This window comes from Suncus etruscus, chromosome 7, assembly GCF_024139225.1.
Source record: "Suncus etruscus isolate mSunEtr1 chromosome 7, mSunEtr1.pri.cur, whole genome shotgun sequence".
Lineage (NCBI taxonomy): Eukaryota > Metazoa > Chordata > Mammalia > Eulipotyphla > Soricidae > Suncus > Suncus etruscus.
Window position 1 is genome coordinate 259,879 of NC_064854.1, and position 16,435 is coordinate 276,313.

General features: G+C 40.6%; 1 protein-coding gene across 1 annotated transcript in view; it reads left to right on the plus strand.

Annotated features, from left to right (window-relative positions):
• Positions 1–16,435, plus strand: part of VOPP1 (VOPP1 WW domain binding protein) — a 116,220-nt gene that overhangs the window by 46,372 nt on the left and 53,413 nt on the right. Inside the window, exon 2 of the mRNA XM_049777237.1 lies at positions 15,889–15,947. Within this exon, the coding sequence (XP_049633194.1) occupies positions 15,889–15,947 (59 nt within the window). The remainder of the gene's footprint in view (positions 1–15,888; positions 15,948–16,435) is intronic.

The following is a 16,435-nucleotide window of genomic DNA, read 5'->3' on the forward strand; positions in this document are numbered from 1 at the left end:
TTCCAAGCTTTCCCCGCCCTTCCCTCAGCTCTAGGGTGGGAAGGGCACAGAGTGTAGGGCGGGCAGATCCTGGCTTCCGGCTCTCTCTCGATCCTCTCTTGAGCTGGAAGCTAGCTCCAGCCGGCATGGGGTTGGGGGAGACCCCATGTGGAAGGCCTTCTCTCTAACTTGGATGCGTTGGGAGCCTTGATAGGCTCCCAGCCTTGCCCTCTTCTGCCCCTGGCCTCCAGGCCTTCTGGGGTGGCAGCCCAGGTGGCCAGAAATGGTTGGTCCTAACTTGGGGTGTTCTGAGATATGCTCGGTTGCACTAAGTTTGTCACTGGCAATTTCTGACCACTCTGCATATGGAAAACCACGAGAGTATTTCTTATCTTTAGTTATGTTTTGCGTATCCAGAATGTCCATTTTGTATTCTGCAATGCAATTATTTTTAAACAGTTAATTAAAAGAACATCTGTGAAAATTGTGATATATCACAAAGGGATCTTATTTAATTATCTAAAGATCTACTAAGTTGTCTGTTGCTGGTTGATCATTCTGTTGTTGGTGTTTATTGAGTTGTGAGACTCCTGTGAAAAGTTGGTATCTACTTTGGTTTCTTTATACTGGGGAGTCAGTATTATTTGGAGATATGTGGAGCTGGGCTAATGCATTCATATGGCAACAGTAGTGGTTTCTGGGGCCCTCTGAAGAGCCCTAGTGTGATCAGCTGCGAGGCAGGTATGTCCATCAGTTTTTCCTACTAATTGGTAGTCTACAGGTTGGCTGCTTGAGCAGACGTGGCTGAAGACTCTGGATAGTGGGCATGGCTGCTATGACTTCTGAAAGTACACGTGGGCATTTAGGGCAGCCTGACTCGGCTTGTCTCTGGACTGTGCCATGTATGTGAGTCACAAAATGGGCATCCTTGGAGTGTTTGGCAGTTGGGAGTCTATGGAGATTAGTAGAAAAGCTGTGAAGCTGGTCCATTGTCATGGTTGTAGGGCTTTGCCTGGCTCCTACTCCAAAAAGATCAATATTCCTGTAAGGCCAGTATATGTCTGTGGAATTACAGGATTTGTATCTTATATTAAAACAACATATGTTCATGGATTTTTTTCTGCTAGTTGTTCCCCTCTTTTCAGAGTTAGATAAGTCTATTTAAAATACTTTTTATTGGTCCTTTTATTGATTTTTTTAAGTTTTTATTTTTAATTATGAGAACAATGATGCAAAGAGGACAAGGTAAAGTTACAGTGAAAGGACAATCGCCCATAAAGAGAGTTCTCAGAAGAAATCCCGTTGCTGACACCTAAATATTGAACTTACAGTCAAAGAACAGTAAGAAAAATAAGGCAGAACCCATGTACAATTACTTTGTCCACAAGTCCCCAGATTGTAGTACATTATAACATTTCTTAGCAGTACACAAAGCAACCTAAAGCCATGAAATTTATGTTACTCCTTAAACATTGAAGGCATAGTATTTTTTAAATATATATATATATATTATATATATATATATATAATATATATATATATATTTTGGTTTTTGGGTCACACCCGGCAGTGCTCAGGGGTTATTCCTGGCTCCAGGCTCAGAAATTGCTCCTGGCAGGCACGGGGGACCATATGGGCGCCGGGATTCGAACCGATGACCTCCTGCATGAAAGGCAAACGCCTTACCTCCATGCTATCTCTCTGGCCCTTTTTTTTTATATTTTCATGCACATACATATTAGTTTAAGTTAACATCAAAAGTTTAAGAGTTTTTTTTTTTTTAAGGGTTAGTCAAAAGGGCACAGTAAAAACAGTGTTAGAGTGGCAAATATTGTTTGCATAGGCCCACCAAAATATGGGGGACATGGAAAGGAAAAGCCTTGGTCTAAATACAAGGAGACCCCTACGCCTGAAGTTTCCTGGCATATGACCAACTCTAGGCTCCAGGCAAACTAGTTTATTCAATCCAAGTCATTGTAGTGCCAATACAGTTTTATTTTTCACGCAGTCCTATTGTTGGCATCAGGTTTTATTGATTTTTTTTAAAGATAATTCCCTGAGGGATTTTAAAAATCTTTTTCTCTTTAAGTCATACACAAACCTTGTTTTTTTTTGTTTTTGTTTTTGTTTTTCGGGCCACACTCGTTTGATGCTCAGGGGTTACTCCTGGCTAAGTGCTCAGAAATTGCCCCTGGCTTGGGGGGACCATATGGGATGCCGGGGAATCGAACCGTGGTCAAGATCTTTTCTTGGCTAGCGCTTGCAAGGCAGACACCTTACCTCTAGCGCCTCCTCGCCGGCCCCTGAAGACATTGAACTTTTTAAAATATTCTTTTTTATTGGTTGACTTTTTAAAAATTTTAGCTATTGACTTTCTTTTTCTAGAGATGAGGATTTTTACCTATTTTTTAAATTAGGTACCTCAAGTAAGTCTGTTCCTTTACCCCTTCTTTTGTGAAACTACAGATAACATATATAACACACAAAGAAGGAAGCTTTATTCAGGACAAGACATAAGAATTCACAGAAGTTTCTCAAGGGATACAGCTGAGCTTAATTAGCATCTTATGGGGGCCGGGCGGTGGCGCTGGAGGTAAGGTGCCTGCTTTGCCTGCGCTACCTAGGACGGACCGCGGTTCGATCCCCCGGCGTCCCATATGGTCCCCCAAGAAGCCAGGAGCAACTTCTGAGCGCATAGCCAGGAGTAACCCCTGAGCGTCACAGGGTGTGGCCCAAAAACCAAAAACCAAAAAAAAAAAAAAAAAATTAGCATCTTATGTACATATCCTCAGAATCTTTAAGGGGTTTGGTAGATCATATATTCTGTTATATGTTTGTTTGGTTTGGAGATTTTTTTCTTTTTTTTTTTTCCTTTTTCATAGCAATATATGAATTTCTTGTGTAAGAAGCTATAGAATTCTTTTTGACTTTTTTTTTTTTTTGCATTTATCTTATATAAGTGACACTTGTGAGGAGACTTTTACTCTGACTTCTGAAAAAATAAAATGAGGTTCCTTGGAGATAAAGTGTTCCTGGAAACAGTGTTTATAAGCCCAAGGATTAAGGAATTAGCATTTAGGGAACAGAGTAGGTAACTAGCATTTATAGAACCCTAATACAGGAGTTAAAAAGCACATTCTTTCCTATTAAATTTAGAGACATGTCCAATTCTCCAAAAATTCTTTTTTGTTTTTGTTTTTGGGTCATACCTGGCAGCACTCAGGGGTTACGCCTGGCTCTGTGCTCAGATGTCACCCCTGACAGGCACAGGGGACCATGTGGGATGCCAGGATTCGAACCACTGTCCTTCTGCATGCATGGCAAACTCCCTACCTCCATGCTATCTCTCTGGCCCCATAATTTTCATTTGACTTCTGGAAGACATGCACTGTCTTGTGTGTCCTGCCTCTGTCCTTGGTGCTGAGCAAACAAAGAGGTTACTTTTGTTCAGGCTGTGCTGAGCATGAACACCCACTTGAATTGGATTGGAACTGCTCCTGGGGCGTCTTCTGGTTTATGTGTCAGGTTCACTTGATAAATGTGAAAGTAACAGTGAGGGTCAGCAGAGAACCTTTCCTAGTGACTGAGTCATTGGACTGATCCTATTGGGATCTTTTCATTATTTTAAAGTAAATTGTGCATTTATTGCCTTAAACAGACTAGCTAGAGCTATCTCTGTGATAAGTAAGGATATTTATTTACTAGGGTTCAGTAGGTTACTTCTGTTAATGAAGCATTTGCCAGTTTATCATTCATTTAAGGATGTCTCACCCTGCTCTGAAAGGAGAAAGAGTGGGATTAGATAAATTCTATAGTGCTTTGAATTTTTTAGGTCCTGCTTTTTACTCCCATGACTTTTACTTTTCTCCAAGTTGACTGTGTATGGTTATGTATTACTCTTTTATTTTTAACTTGGCATGGAGAGGGAATGGATCATTTTTTAAATGATTGCATCTTTGGTCTTTATATTCAGTACAGCTACTTATGTCACATGAGGAATATTCTTTGGATTAGCAAGGATTTGTTCTTTCAGGCTTATTTAGATCCTGGCTAAATGTGACTCATTATATTTAGGAAGGCTCCATTTTAATTTGAGTGCTTGAATACTAGATTTCCAGATTTCTTTCCTGAGTCTGGACATTGTATAAACCTTTTCAGTTCACTTATTGTGGGGAAGTACACATACCTGGCTGTGCTCAGGGCTCCTCCTGGAGTTCAGGAGACCATATGTAGTGCCAGGGACCAAACCAGGTTTGGCTGTATGCAAAGCAAATGTCTTGACCACTGTACTGTCTCTCTGACCCCTTCAGTTTAAATTTTAGATTCCCTTGGTTGAATTGCTTTTATAGTAGACATTTTTCAGATTTTTAATGCTTTGCTTAAAATTTGTTAAGTACTTTTAGTTTCTGTTTGTCATTTATTTAAAAAGTAGATAAAAGGCTAGGTTTATGATCTGTTATTTAGGAGAAAAGTATTATTTGTAGTTTAGTGAGATTTTCTGTTTTCACTGAACCCTGGTTCAATCTCTAGTTAAGGGATTTCTTGTGATTATAGAAAAGCCATTAGTTTGACCATTGGGTGTTCCTTTTAAAGAAGTTGGGGCAGGAGAGATAGCATGGAGGTAAGGCGTTTGCCTTTCATGCAGAAGGTCATTGGTTCGAATCCCGGCGTCCCAAATGGTTCCCCGAGCCTGTCAGGAGTGATTTCTGAGCGTAGAGCCAGGAGGAACCCCTGAGCGCTGCCGGGTGTGACCCAAAAACCAAAAAAAAAAAAAGTTGGGGTGAGTTCACACCAGCAGTGCTCAATGCTTACTCCTGGTTCTCTGCTCAAGGATCACTTGGAGGAACTGTTGAATTTTGTATAAATTTGTAGTCCTTGGTAACAGAACTTTATGTGAATTGCCAATCCTTAGTAAATACACGGTATTATCTTTGGTAGTCCTGCTTTAGAGGTAAACGTTAAAACCTGAAATTAATTTTTTAGTTTATTTAAATTTTAAATGATGTTTGTAGACACTTTTTTGTTTTGTTTTTGTTTTCGACCACATCTGGTGACACTCAGGGGTTACTCCTGGCTATGCACTCAGAAATTGCTCCTGACTTGGGAGACCATATAGGACGCCAGGGGATCAAACCGGGTCTGTCCTAGGTTAGCACATGCAAGGCAAATGCCCTACTGCTTGTGCCACTGCTCAGGCCCCTTAAATGATGTTTGAAGAGGATCTTGTTCTCCTTAGTAGGGATCTTAGAAAACACAATGACAGATAAATGTAAGATATGTTATATAATCTTTATTGTTAAGAGGTTTTGATACACTGTTTCTGATTTATTGGCAGATAATAACAATAAAATGAGCTTTGGAAGTTATTGGTTTAGGGATAGAGTTGTTACCTGGCAGTGGGGCATCCCCTGATCATGAACTTCATCCATATCTGACCAAATATTTTGAAACAGTCAGTTGCTTCATAAAATCATCATGTGAATTCACTAAAGAAGAGGGTCTGTTTTAGAAATAAAGAAGTATAGATCACACAACTGCCATTTTTGGCAGTCTGGACTAGAATCTGGTTCTCTGGGCTTTGGGTTTCCCACTTTGAGGGCTTTTAGTTGGGTCTAGCGAAGTGTGACCTTGGACATGCACTCAACCATTTATCATTCATCTTCTGGTGAGACTACTCCCTGAAAATCTAAACCTCTCTCCTCCTTCACAGACTCCCCTTTTGCTTTCACTGACAAACCTTGAGTTTTGTATCCTCACTCCCATTTTACCCTAAATCTTTGTAGTGTGTTATGCAAAACTTGAACATTGGGATTGATAGGTGAATTTTGGCTTTATTACTAGACTTATACTTATTTTCACTTAAAAGAATCTAAAACTTACCCTGGGTATTTTCTAGAAGGAGCTTCCTTCTCCACTTTCTGCCCCAGGGATTCTAATCACTTTTTTTTTTTTTTGGTTTTTCGGGCCACACCCATTTGATGCTCAGGGGTTACTCCTGGCTAAGCACTCAGAAATTGCCCCTGGCTTGGGGGGACCATATGGGACGCCGGGGGACCGAACCGTGGTCCGTCCTTGGTTAGCGCTTGCAAGGCAGACACCTTACCTCTAGCGCCACCTCGCTGGCCCCTCTAATCACATTTTTATGGGGCTCATGGATCAGTGGACAAACTGACTTTGACACATGATAATTCGGTTAACAAGAACTTGTTGAAGAAGGCTAAAAAAATGAAAGTCATCAGGACTTCTTGGTCCTAATTAAATGTTTTTTTTCAATTGATTAAGAACACACTTTGTGACTTTGTGTTCATCGTGCCCCTCAGCTGTAGGATGAAATGATATTTTCTACAATTTATCATCTATCTCTCTATCTGTTTACCTATCTATCATCTATCTATGAATTTATATTGAATGTATAATATAAAGCAAATTGTATTTATTTGCTGTTAAAATATTAGCATTCTTCACAAGAGCTTTGTTAAAGTCAAGACACCAGCAGAGAGAGATAGTACTAGAAGTAAGACTGCGGGGTCCTGAAGCCCCCCGGAGGGGCCCGGCCAGCGGGGATCAGTCGAGAGGCTCACGGACGGCCGCACCTTTATTTTGCAAGGCTCAGATCACACCACACCTGTAAGAAATCTGGGAGAGGTTAATAATAAATGGCCCAAGACATAAACTCTGTTCAAAGGCGTTTATTGAGGTCCAGCACCTCTTTATATAGGGAAGGTGAAGGAGGCAGGCAAAAGGCAATGTCAATCATTCTTTTGGCATGAAAATTACTTCATTATTCCAAATAAGGCAAGTGGGCAATACTTCTTGCAGTATCCATGGAAACATCTTGTGACCTTCTAGCTGCATTCCTAACTGCTTAACTATCAGGAGGTGGTGGAAGATGTGCTTGCCTCAATGATCTTGAACAGACAATGTAACATACACTTATTGATAACAGCCTCGTTGACTCCGGAATGTAGTCTTAAGGAGTGAGGCCCTGTCTCTGATAATGGTACCGGGTAGTGTTGCTCTCCTCCGGGCTAAAATTAATTATCTCTTGCAGCTGCACATTCCTTTCTCTTTGGCCCAAGAACTTACAGCAAGACTGCACGTAGCCTTTAGGTGAAAGGCTGAACTAAGGCAGAAAGTATAGCAAAATAACCTCAAACAAGTCACAGTCCCCAACATAAGACACTCACCTTACATGCAGCTGACTCAGGTTTTACTCCCTGACATCACATATGGCTCCACTTTCAGGAATCAGTTGTGAGCACAGAGCCACAGAACCTGAACCCTTCTGGGTGTGACCTCCACACCCAATCCTCAAAAATAAAGGTGGGGGCAGGCTCTTCAAAATAGTAAAGAATTTGCATGGATATTTGCAAATTTCAAGTGAACCCTAACCCTAACTAAATTCATTTCAGCAAGAAAAGACTGTTTTTGATGCTCAATTAACAAGAGACATTTCTCATTTTCAGGAAGTGTGTTCATAACATTTTCTTAAGAGAATCTTTTATAAATAACAAATTGGGATTTATATTTTTGAAATAGGTAGGTAGTTGAGTGTGACTCCACCCTGAATGTAGGTGTGAATACCTACAAGACCCCGCCCATTTCTGGGAGGGGTCTTGGGAAGGTTAGATAAGGCCTTTAACCCAGGGGATTAAGGTCTTTGCCAGGATGGAGGTTGGAGGTGACATAGATGAAAGAAGTAAGATGCAGGGCTAGCTAAGAATGGCAAATGCTTAAGTAGGTTTATGATATAGGCCACACAGATGTTGGCCAGGGCAATAAAGATGTTATCTCTCTGGAAGCCTGCCTGTGAGTGAGTTCAATACCCGCGAGACCACCTGAAGATGATGACCTGCTGGCTAATGGGGGATGGAGCTACGTGGCCGGGGTCTAAGGATAAAGGACTCCATCTCCATTCAAGCCCATCCTAAGGGCTTAATGCAACAGTTGAGTAGTGATAAAAATGGTTAAAGATGAGAAGCACTATCTGTAAGCAAACATGACTAGCAAGTAGGTGCCAGTGAAGTTCCTGAATGTGCCAGGGAAAATGCCAGAGGGGAAATTTTAGGGAGGCTAGAGGGAGAATAGTCTAGAAATAGTGCTCCATGTCTGAAAGCATCAGGAGTATCTCTCAGAGTGAGCATATTCCTCAAAGGATTCTTATAAACAGTAATTTTTCAGCTACTGACATTGCTAGGTTATCCCTGGAAAAGACTAGTTATGTAAGTAATGTCATGGGAGTTTCAAGATTTTTTTTCTGATTGAGTGGATATTGAGTTCAGAATAGATATGCCACCTTCCCCCTCCTTTTTTTCCCTATTTTTATTGTCACTATTCTCATGGTGGGGTTTCACACTTGTGATGTTTCTAGGTCATAATATCAGTGCTAAAAGGCGAACTCATGGCTGCATGCATTTAAGGCAAGAGTTCTGCCACTGAACCACATCTTTGGACCACAGAACAATGGAACAACAGGGCTGGAGAGATAGCATGGAGATAGGGTGATTGCCTTGCATGCAGAAGGATGGTGATTCGAATCCTGCCATCCCATATGGTCCCCCGAGCCTGCCAGAGCGATTTCTGAGCCTGCCAGGAGTGATTTTTGAGCGTAGAGCCAGGAGTAGCCCCTGAGCACTGCTGGGTGTGACCCAAACAAACAAACAAAAAAAGAAACAACAGCAAAATATTGGACTTAACTTTATTGTTCTGAATCAGAAAAATACTTATGATTTAAAAATAAAACTATGAACAAAGTATGCTCACAGAAGCCTGTTCTTACATCCATCTCTGCTGTCCCCTCACTTATCTCCTATAGGCTAGACATCTTGATTTTTAGCTTCCATTATGAAAATTAATCATTCTTATGACTGTTAAAAATAGAATTAGTCAAATATGTAGTTTACTTTTTCACACAAAAAATTGCATAGAAAATACATCCTTTTGCATATTGCTTTTTTTTTTGGTTTTTAGAAATCATTTCACACTATTTTGAAAAACCTTGTTAGCTGCTCAATACTTTGCAGTGTGACTATTCCTTTGTTCTTTATTTACCTGACCTTTAATAAGTGTGTGCCATGTTGAGAAGTTTGTCATTAGAAACAATGCCAAAAAGAATTATTATTGTACATGCAGTGTTTCTTATTTGTGGAGAAAAAAGTAGTGACTAAAGAGAAATGCATTAGCACTAGTTTTCTAGTTTTTGCTAAATGTCCTTTCCAACTACTATTCATGAAAGTACCTAAAGTTGTGCTGTGTGAAACAGTTTAGTGCCATAACCCAAGGCTGTGAAGCGCATATGCCCACAAAATGTTACACACGTGACAACTCATCAGCTGCTGCCATATAAACAGCTCAACTTCGCGACTAATCTTTGAAGAGATATAAGCTAAGCTACTGAAACTCAGGGACATACCAGTCTTCAGGCTGAAAACTGGGGTCTTGAGAAAGGGCTGGGATGAATTCTGTCCTGAAACCTGGACAGCTGTACCCACGTACCACAGCCACCATCATGCAAAGGGCCCAACTTGACTGCTTCTTGACATCTTCTCTGCAGAGATGCCAAAGAGATAAAACTCCCAGATACAGAGGTGTTGGAGCTCTGAAGTGCATAGCCCCATATTTAGGGTGCATGACACCTACAAATTCCACAATATTGTCAACACAGTAGGAGCACAGCAACTTAGAAGGAAAGTAGCATAGGAACCACCTAAACTCAATAAAACAATAACACAGAAGGCTCAGGTAGCAACAAATAGCTAAGAAAATCCTCAGACAATGATTTTAATACCACCATTGTGAAATGTAACAATTTTCACAAGTTTTCTTTTACTGAAATATTTTTTGGTAATTTTATTTATCATTTCATTGTAACAAGCAATATCTAATTATTGTGCCTGCCAAGGGACAGGGTGGGAGGATGGGTGGGAAACGGGGCACAATGGTAGAGGGCAGGTTACAGAAATATGGTGGTGGAATGAGTGAGTGCTTGAAACAATTGCATTGTGAACAACTTTGGAAACTACAGTGTTTAAGTAAAGCTTACAAAATTTACACACACCTGTGTGTGTATAATGTAATATATATGTCTCCACATGCAACTGCCATACTGGCAATGGGTTTGAGGGATTGAGGCCACAAGAGCTGACTTCCCCAAAGTCAGGCATTGTAGAGTGGAAGCAGGTTCTGGAGTTCTTAGTCTGCCTCTGCAGACTTACAGGACACTTAGAAGGATTTGGACAAAGGAAGAGTGAGTTTGTGAGAAAACTAGTGGTGGGCACCCTGGAAGACACAGTAGTCAGGGTTGTTAGTTCTGCTACCATAAGGAAACTAATTTTGACTAATCTGTTCAGTCCCCCATTTCTTAAATTTGCAGAATGATATTCTTGATACTAAAATGCAAACAAAAATTTTCCTAAAAATGTTCTGCTGATAGGACCAGAGAGAAAGCACAGCAGTAAGATGTTTGCCTTGCACGTGGCTGACCTGGGATGGACCCAGGTTCAGTTTCCAGCATCCCATATGGTCCCCCAACCCTGCCAGGGCCGATTTCTGAGTGCAGAAGCAGGAGTAACCAGGAGCGCCACTGGGTATGATTCCTCCCACCCATCTCCAAAGTTCTGTTGGCTACTTGTGTTTTATGTGGAATTAAGAAGTGAAGGACAAGGATCTTGAATAAATAATAGCTACTTTGTATTTGTGAAGTACAGGGGAAACTCCCCATTGGACAGGTTAATCACTGCTAGGCCTGTTAACTTGGGTTGGTGGTACATACATGTGGTACTTGGGTCTGAGGTTGAGTTGCCTGTCTGAGCAGCTGGGCAACAGGCGGAAAATGAGTTTGGGGCTTAGTCCTGGAGTTTGCTGAGCTTTGGGATGAGCGTCATGGGAAAGATACTGAGCTTGAGAGGCAAGTTCTAGGAAATTGGGCCTTTCACTGGTGGTTATGGAGAATATTTAAAATTATTTAATTTTAGGAGAAACATTAAAGATGTCATTTGGAAGAAAGACCCAAATGTTTAGTTTATCTTAGAAGACTAGTGAGGTGAGCTCTCACGTGGGGGATGGGACTGAAATTCCTTTGAGATTTTTTTGCCCAATAAATGGATGGTTGTAACTTCATTTCTTGAACCAGATAAGAGTTAACAAAACCAGGACACTTTTTTTAAATATAATTTTTATTTTAATCATAGTGGCTTACATATCATTGACAATAATATTTTAGGTACATATTAACATAAAATCAGCGAAATTCCCATCACCGAATTGTCCTCCCTCCACCTCCGTTTCCGTCCTACCTCCCACATCCCCTTCCCTCACCCCAAGGCTGCTAGAATAAGTGGTCCCCTCTGTGCCTAGCTTACTACTTAGTGGCCTTACACCTGTTTGGTCTTGGTACTTCCCTTATTTCCCTCTCTAACTGGGAGGTGGGACTAGATAGTTCAAGTTATGTGGTTTTGTTTGAAGAAAATACTCCGAAAATGGGCGGAGTCCTTCTAGAGGCTCTCATCCTAGGTTTGAGAGACCAAGGGGAAAAAGAAGGTGAAACACCACAACAGTACAAAAAGAAGTGTCAAATAAAATATCCAGTGAGCACTTCAAAAAAAAAAAAAAAAAAAAAAGAGAAGCACCACATAAAAGCCATGGAATTGAGATAAAAAATGTGGCAAAGCACATAAAGGAAGAAAAGAAAAGAAGAAAATAACTAAATAAATATAAATGGAGACAACAACTTCAATAGCCAAACCAAAACAAAGAAATGGACAAAAACTAGATAAATAAATAAAAAATTTGTTTTGTGCTTTTTTTCCTTTTTTTTTTCTTTTTTTTTTCTTCCCTCCTGCACATGCACAGTAAATATTGGGGTCAATCGGAAAGGAATTCCCTTGGCCTAAGAGATACGGGGATTCTCCACCCTTGAAGTATATTGTCATGGGATTAACTATAGACTCCTTTCAAGTTCATTTACTCTCCCCTTGGTGCTTTTGTGGTGTATGCTCCGTCCTGGGTGATAAAATCAGCCCTCTGTATCTAGAGATCTTGGTATCTGCACATGTCAAGGAGTAGAACTTATGATGAAGTCTTTCTTTGTGATTCTAGAAGTTCTGTTCCCTCAGTGTCGTTTTAATCTGTCTTCTATGGTTGGTGGTCCTGGTCTTTGTGCTGATCCTAGGATGGGGCCTGGGATAGCGTCTTTCGTTATGTTTCCAGAAGACCCATTCCATTGCAAATGTCTCAGACAGACCTCTGGAACTAGAGATCATGGTTGTTGTGCAGGTCGTAGCTCAAACCATAGACTAGGGTTTTTTTTATTGGTCCCAGGATACATACAGTCTGGTCATGGGTCTGTCAGCCAGTCATCTGTAAATCATGATCTTGACATTTGGATAGACCAAAGAGTGACAAGTCTTCTGATTTTGTCTTATCGTTAGCTGGTGAGGTAGGATAACTTGCTCTTCGGTCAAGTTGTTCCCATTTTCCTCATTGTCAGGATATCATATTAGGGCTGGCACTTGTTGGTGTCTGAGCAGTATTAAGAATGTCCCGGATGGGATTTGTTTCCTGTGGCTGTTGTGAAGAACTGTGTTGTTTCTATGTCTGGGATCCAGGGTTCAAGGCTGAACGGTTGGTGTCTAGTCACCTGGGTCTAAGTTGTGTCCACGTGACATATTTTCAAGGTAGGAGATGCCCCTGTATTGTAAACATGTATGAGTTCTTTTTTTTTTTTTTTTTTTTTTTTGTGGTTTTTGGGTCACACCCGGCAGTGCTCAGGGGTTATTCCTGGCTCCAGGCTCAGAAATTGCTCCTGGCAGGCACGGGGGACCATATGGGACGCCAGGATTCGAACCGATGACCTCCTACATGAAAGGCAAACGCCTTGCCTCCATGCTATCTCTCCGGCCCCGATGTATGAGTTCTTATCCCTAGTAGATAAGGGCTCGTTTTTATACATAAGATTTCCCCTTTTTTAGTGTGCCTTTGCAGGGAGAAATGGTGTTACATTATATTGCTGGTGCATTTGAGGGTGGAAAGAGAAGAAAACAAAAACAGGTCACACATCCAAAAAGAAGATAAAAATAGAAATAAAAATATATGTGCACACGTATATATATAAAAAGAAAAAAGATTTTTAAAAATGAAATAAAAAAGTAATTAAAGAAACAAAGTGATGCAAGAGAATACCTTACATTTGGGGAAAAGCAGGTAAAGAGTTAGTGTAATACAGGTCTTATACTTATGATGGAAGTATAGGTTTCCTCATTGTCTTTTGAGATTTTCTTGTGGTGTGTGGGTTCCTGGGTGCCTTTTCATCACACAACCTGACCCTCTTGAGATTGGCAAAAGATTTGCGCAGGGAGGTCTTGGGAAGAGTTCTTGCATTGGGGATACTTTTAGAGCTAAGTCCGGTTTCAAGTAACAGTCCACATTACGAAGGGTTAGTAAGGAGGTCCTCATAGCATGAGTCAGCAGGGGAGTTGGTTGCCTTTTCTTGCAGGGGACGAGATGTGGGTTTGACTGAAAACCAGGGCACTTCCTGAATGTACTTCTGAAGATCTGGAAGCTTGAATTTTTAAATATCTGGTGTTACTGTGGGTGTTTTCAATAATATCTGATATAGGCAGCATACAACATAACATTTGTTCTTGCTTCTTCTCTTTCGGAACTACTGGAGTTCTGGAGCCTGTACTGGAGTTCTGGGGCCTGTTTCTGAACTTCAGCACAGTTGTCAATGGGTGGGCAGGGACTGGCATTATATACCTGCTGCGTTTGGGAAAGGTCAAGAAGGGAGAGCCCTTGCTGGTCACAGAAGCTCACCTGACCACTGGGGTGGTTGTGGGCCAAAGATCAGTGAGACAACACAACAAGGAAGCTTCATTGTTTTTATCTGAGTTTTCTTGTTGCTGAAAACAAGAACACTTTTTTTTTTTTTTGGTTTGGGGGCTACACCTGGCGATGCTCAAGCTTTACCCCATTTCTTTGCTCAGGAATCATTCCTGACAGGTTCAGGGTACATATGGGAAGCTGAGGATCAAACCAGGTCAGCATATGCAAGGCAAATGCCCTACCCACTGTGCTATCACTCTGGCCTCTGGAAGCAAGAATTTTACACTTTCATATTTTAAAAGGTTTTATTTAAACATGTACTCTGATGATAGAACATATACCTGCATGTACAAGGCCCTGACTTTGAGCCCTGGAACTGTGTATACCTCAGAACTTTATAAATATAGCCCAGTGCCTCCAAACAGGGTTTCTGTTGGACCTCCAGCTTAATAGGGGTGCCTTTTTTTTTTTTTTTTTGCTTTTTGGGCCACACCCATTAACACTTAGATGTTACTCCTGGCTATGTGCTCAGAAATCGCTCCTGGCTTGGGGGACCATATGGGACTGGGGGATTGATCCATGGTTTGTCCTAGGTTAGTGTGTGCAAGGCAAATGCCCTACTGCTTGTGCCACTCCTCCAAACTGGGGGTCTCTTATTTTAAAGTAGTTATGGTATGAGTAGAATAAGTTTTAGAGACTCTTTTTTTGCCTGGGGTGCTCCCAAGTGGTGCTCCCAAGCAGCTGGTTGGAAATGTGTGCTGTCACACTCCCTGGGGACCCCCTTCTATGCTGATCTGCTTTTTGAGCATGTGGCTTCTACCTCCTGAGTTTCACATGTTAGAATTCCTTTGGCAGCCAATGGGAGGCTCCTGTGGTCTCTTCTTTGCTTCCTTCCTTCTGCTCGGGATGACAAGGGAGTAGAGGCACTACGATGAGTGAATACTAATTTAAGGGTTTTCACTAGAGAATCAATGTTTTACTTCAGGAATGCCTTTCAGAATTAAAAATTGAGAGTATGAAAAGCTTTATAATATTTTATATTCTGACCTTTTTATATAGCTGAGGTGTTGGGAATTCAAAAAGAATGGATCATCTGTACTTCCAGAAGTTCTGGCAGCCATACCAACAAACCCCTGTGGTTTTCATGAGTTCTTTGGCCTGGCTCCACAAATTTTCAAAGTTCTGGACTGTGCACCTGCTTACACAGCAATGCAACATCCCCATAATTTTAATACTGACTTCTCAGTAGGAATACTCCAAATAAGATGTGAAATTATTATAGAATTAACAAACAAACCCAACAATAGAATGCTCAATTAGCAATAAACAGCTTAGTAAACCTTAAGATAATGACATAACAATCCCCCTGTAAGATAGGGAAATTTCACCAATTTTCTTTTAATGAAGTTTTTCTATAATTTCATTACCATTTATTTGTGCCAACTAATATTAGGTAAATTATTCATAATTGCCAAAGGGAATGCTTCGGGTAGGTCGGAAAACTAGTGTCAAGGGTGGAGGAAATTTTACACTGGTGGTGGTAGTACTGTTGGAATATTGAATGCCAAAAATAAATGTATTATGAGCAACTCTGTAAATCACAATGTCTAAAATAAACAATTTAAAAAAATAACAGATTGTCTGGCATTTTAATGAATTGGTGACATTTGGCATATTTAGAGATAAAAAGGTATATTTAGAGATAAAAACAGATGTTTGTTTTTCTATGATATCTTTTGTTTTATTTTTTCTTGGACTTTGGACTATGCCCAGCAGTGCACAGGGGTTACTTCTAGCACAGTAATCAGAAATCACTCTTGCAGGGATGCTTGGGATCAAACCATGTCGCATACAAGGCAAACACCCTAGCAATTGTGCTCTTGCCCGGCCCCTCTATTGTGTATTCCCTTAAAAAAATTATAAGAAATAAAAAGTTATAGTGGGATAACTCTTCTGGTAACTAATTATCTATCCCCAGCTTCAGTTTTTCATAGTTTGAAAAAAATCTACTAATTTACTTGAGTGCAAGGTTTCAGCAGTTTGCAAATTAATTTCTATTGACAAACTTTTGCTTTCTTCTATTTCCAGTGCACAGAAGCCAAAAAACATTGCTGGTATTTTGAAGGTCTCTATCCAACATATTACATGTAAGTATTTGTACTTTCCTGTTGGTTTGATATCTTTCTTTGGATATTATCTCTTTAAAGGAAATAGGATGTGATTAACCCATGAAGCAACTCTAGAGGATAGTTTTATGATCAGACCATTTTCATTCTGCAAGGACAGTGTGAAGTTCTCTTATATCCTGCTTGTTAATTCATCCATGCATGATCATAAGGGGGAAGATGTCTGTGCAGAGTAATTTGAGTTTATACAGATTTTCATACAGAGGTAGAAGGAATAGATGGGGTGGCGTGGGAGGAAGATAGGAAGAAAGGGAAAAGTTTTTGGCTAGTAGTTTTTAGTGTGTGTGTGTGTGTGTGTGTGTGTGTGTGTGTGTGGCTAGTAGTTTTTAATATGTGTGTGTGTGTGTACTTGGTCTTAAATATTACTTTCCCCAGTAATGTGTATGTATGTGGTCTCAATGTTGTCGCTTGTGTCAGGGATCCTTCTTTGCTGCATTCCCTCTTCTTAT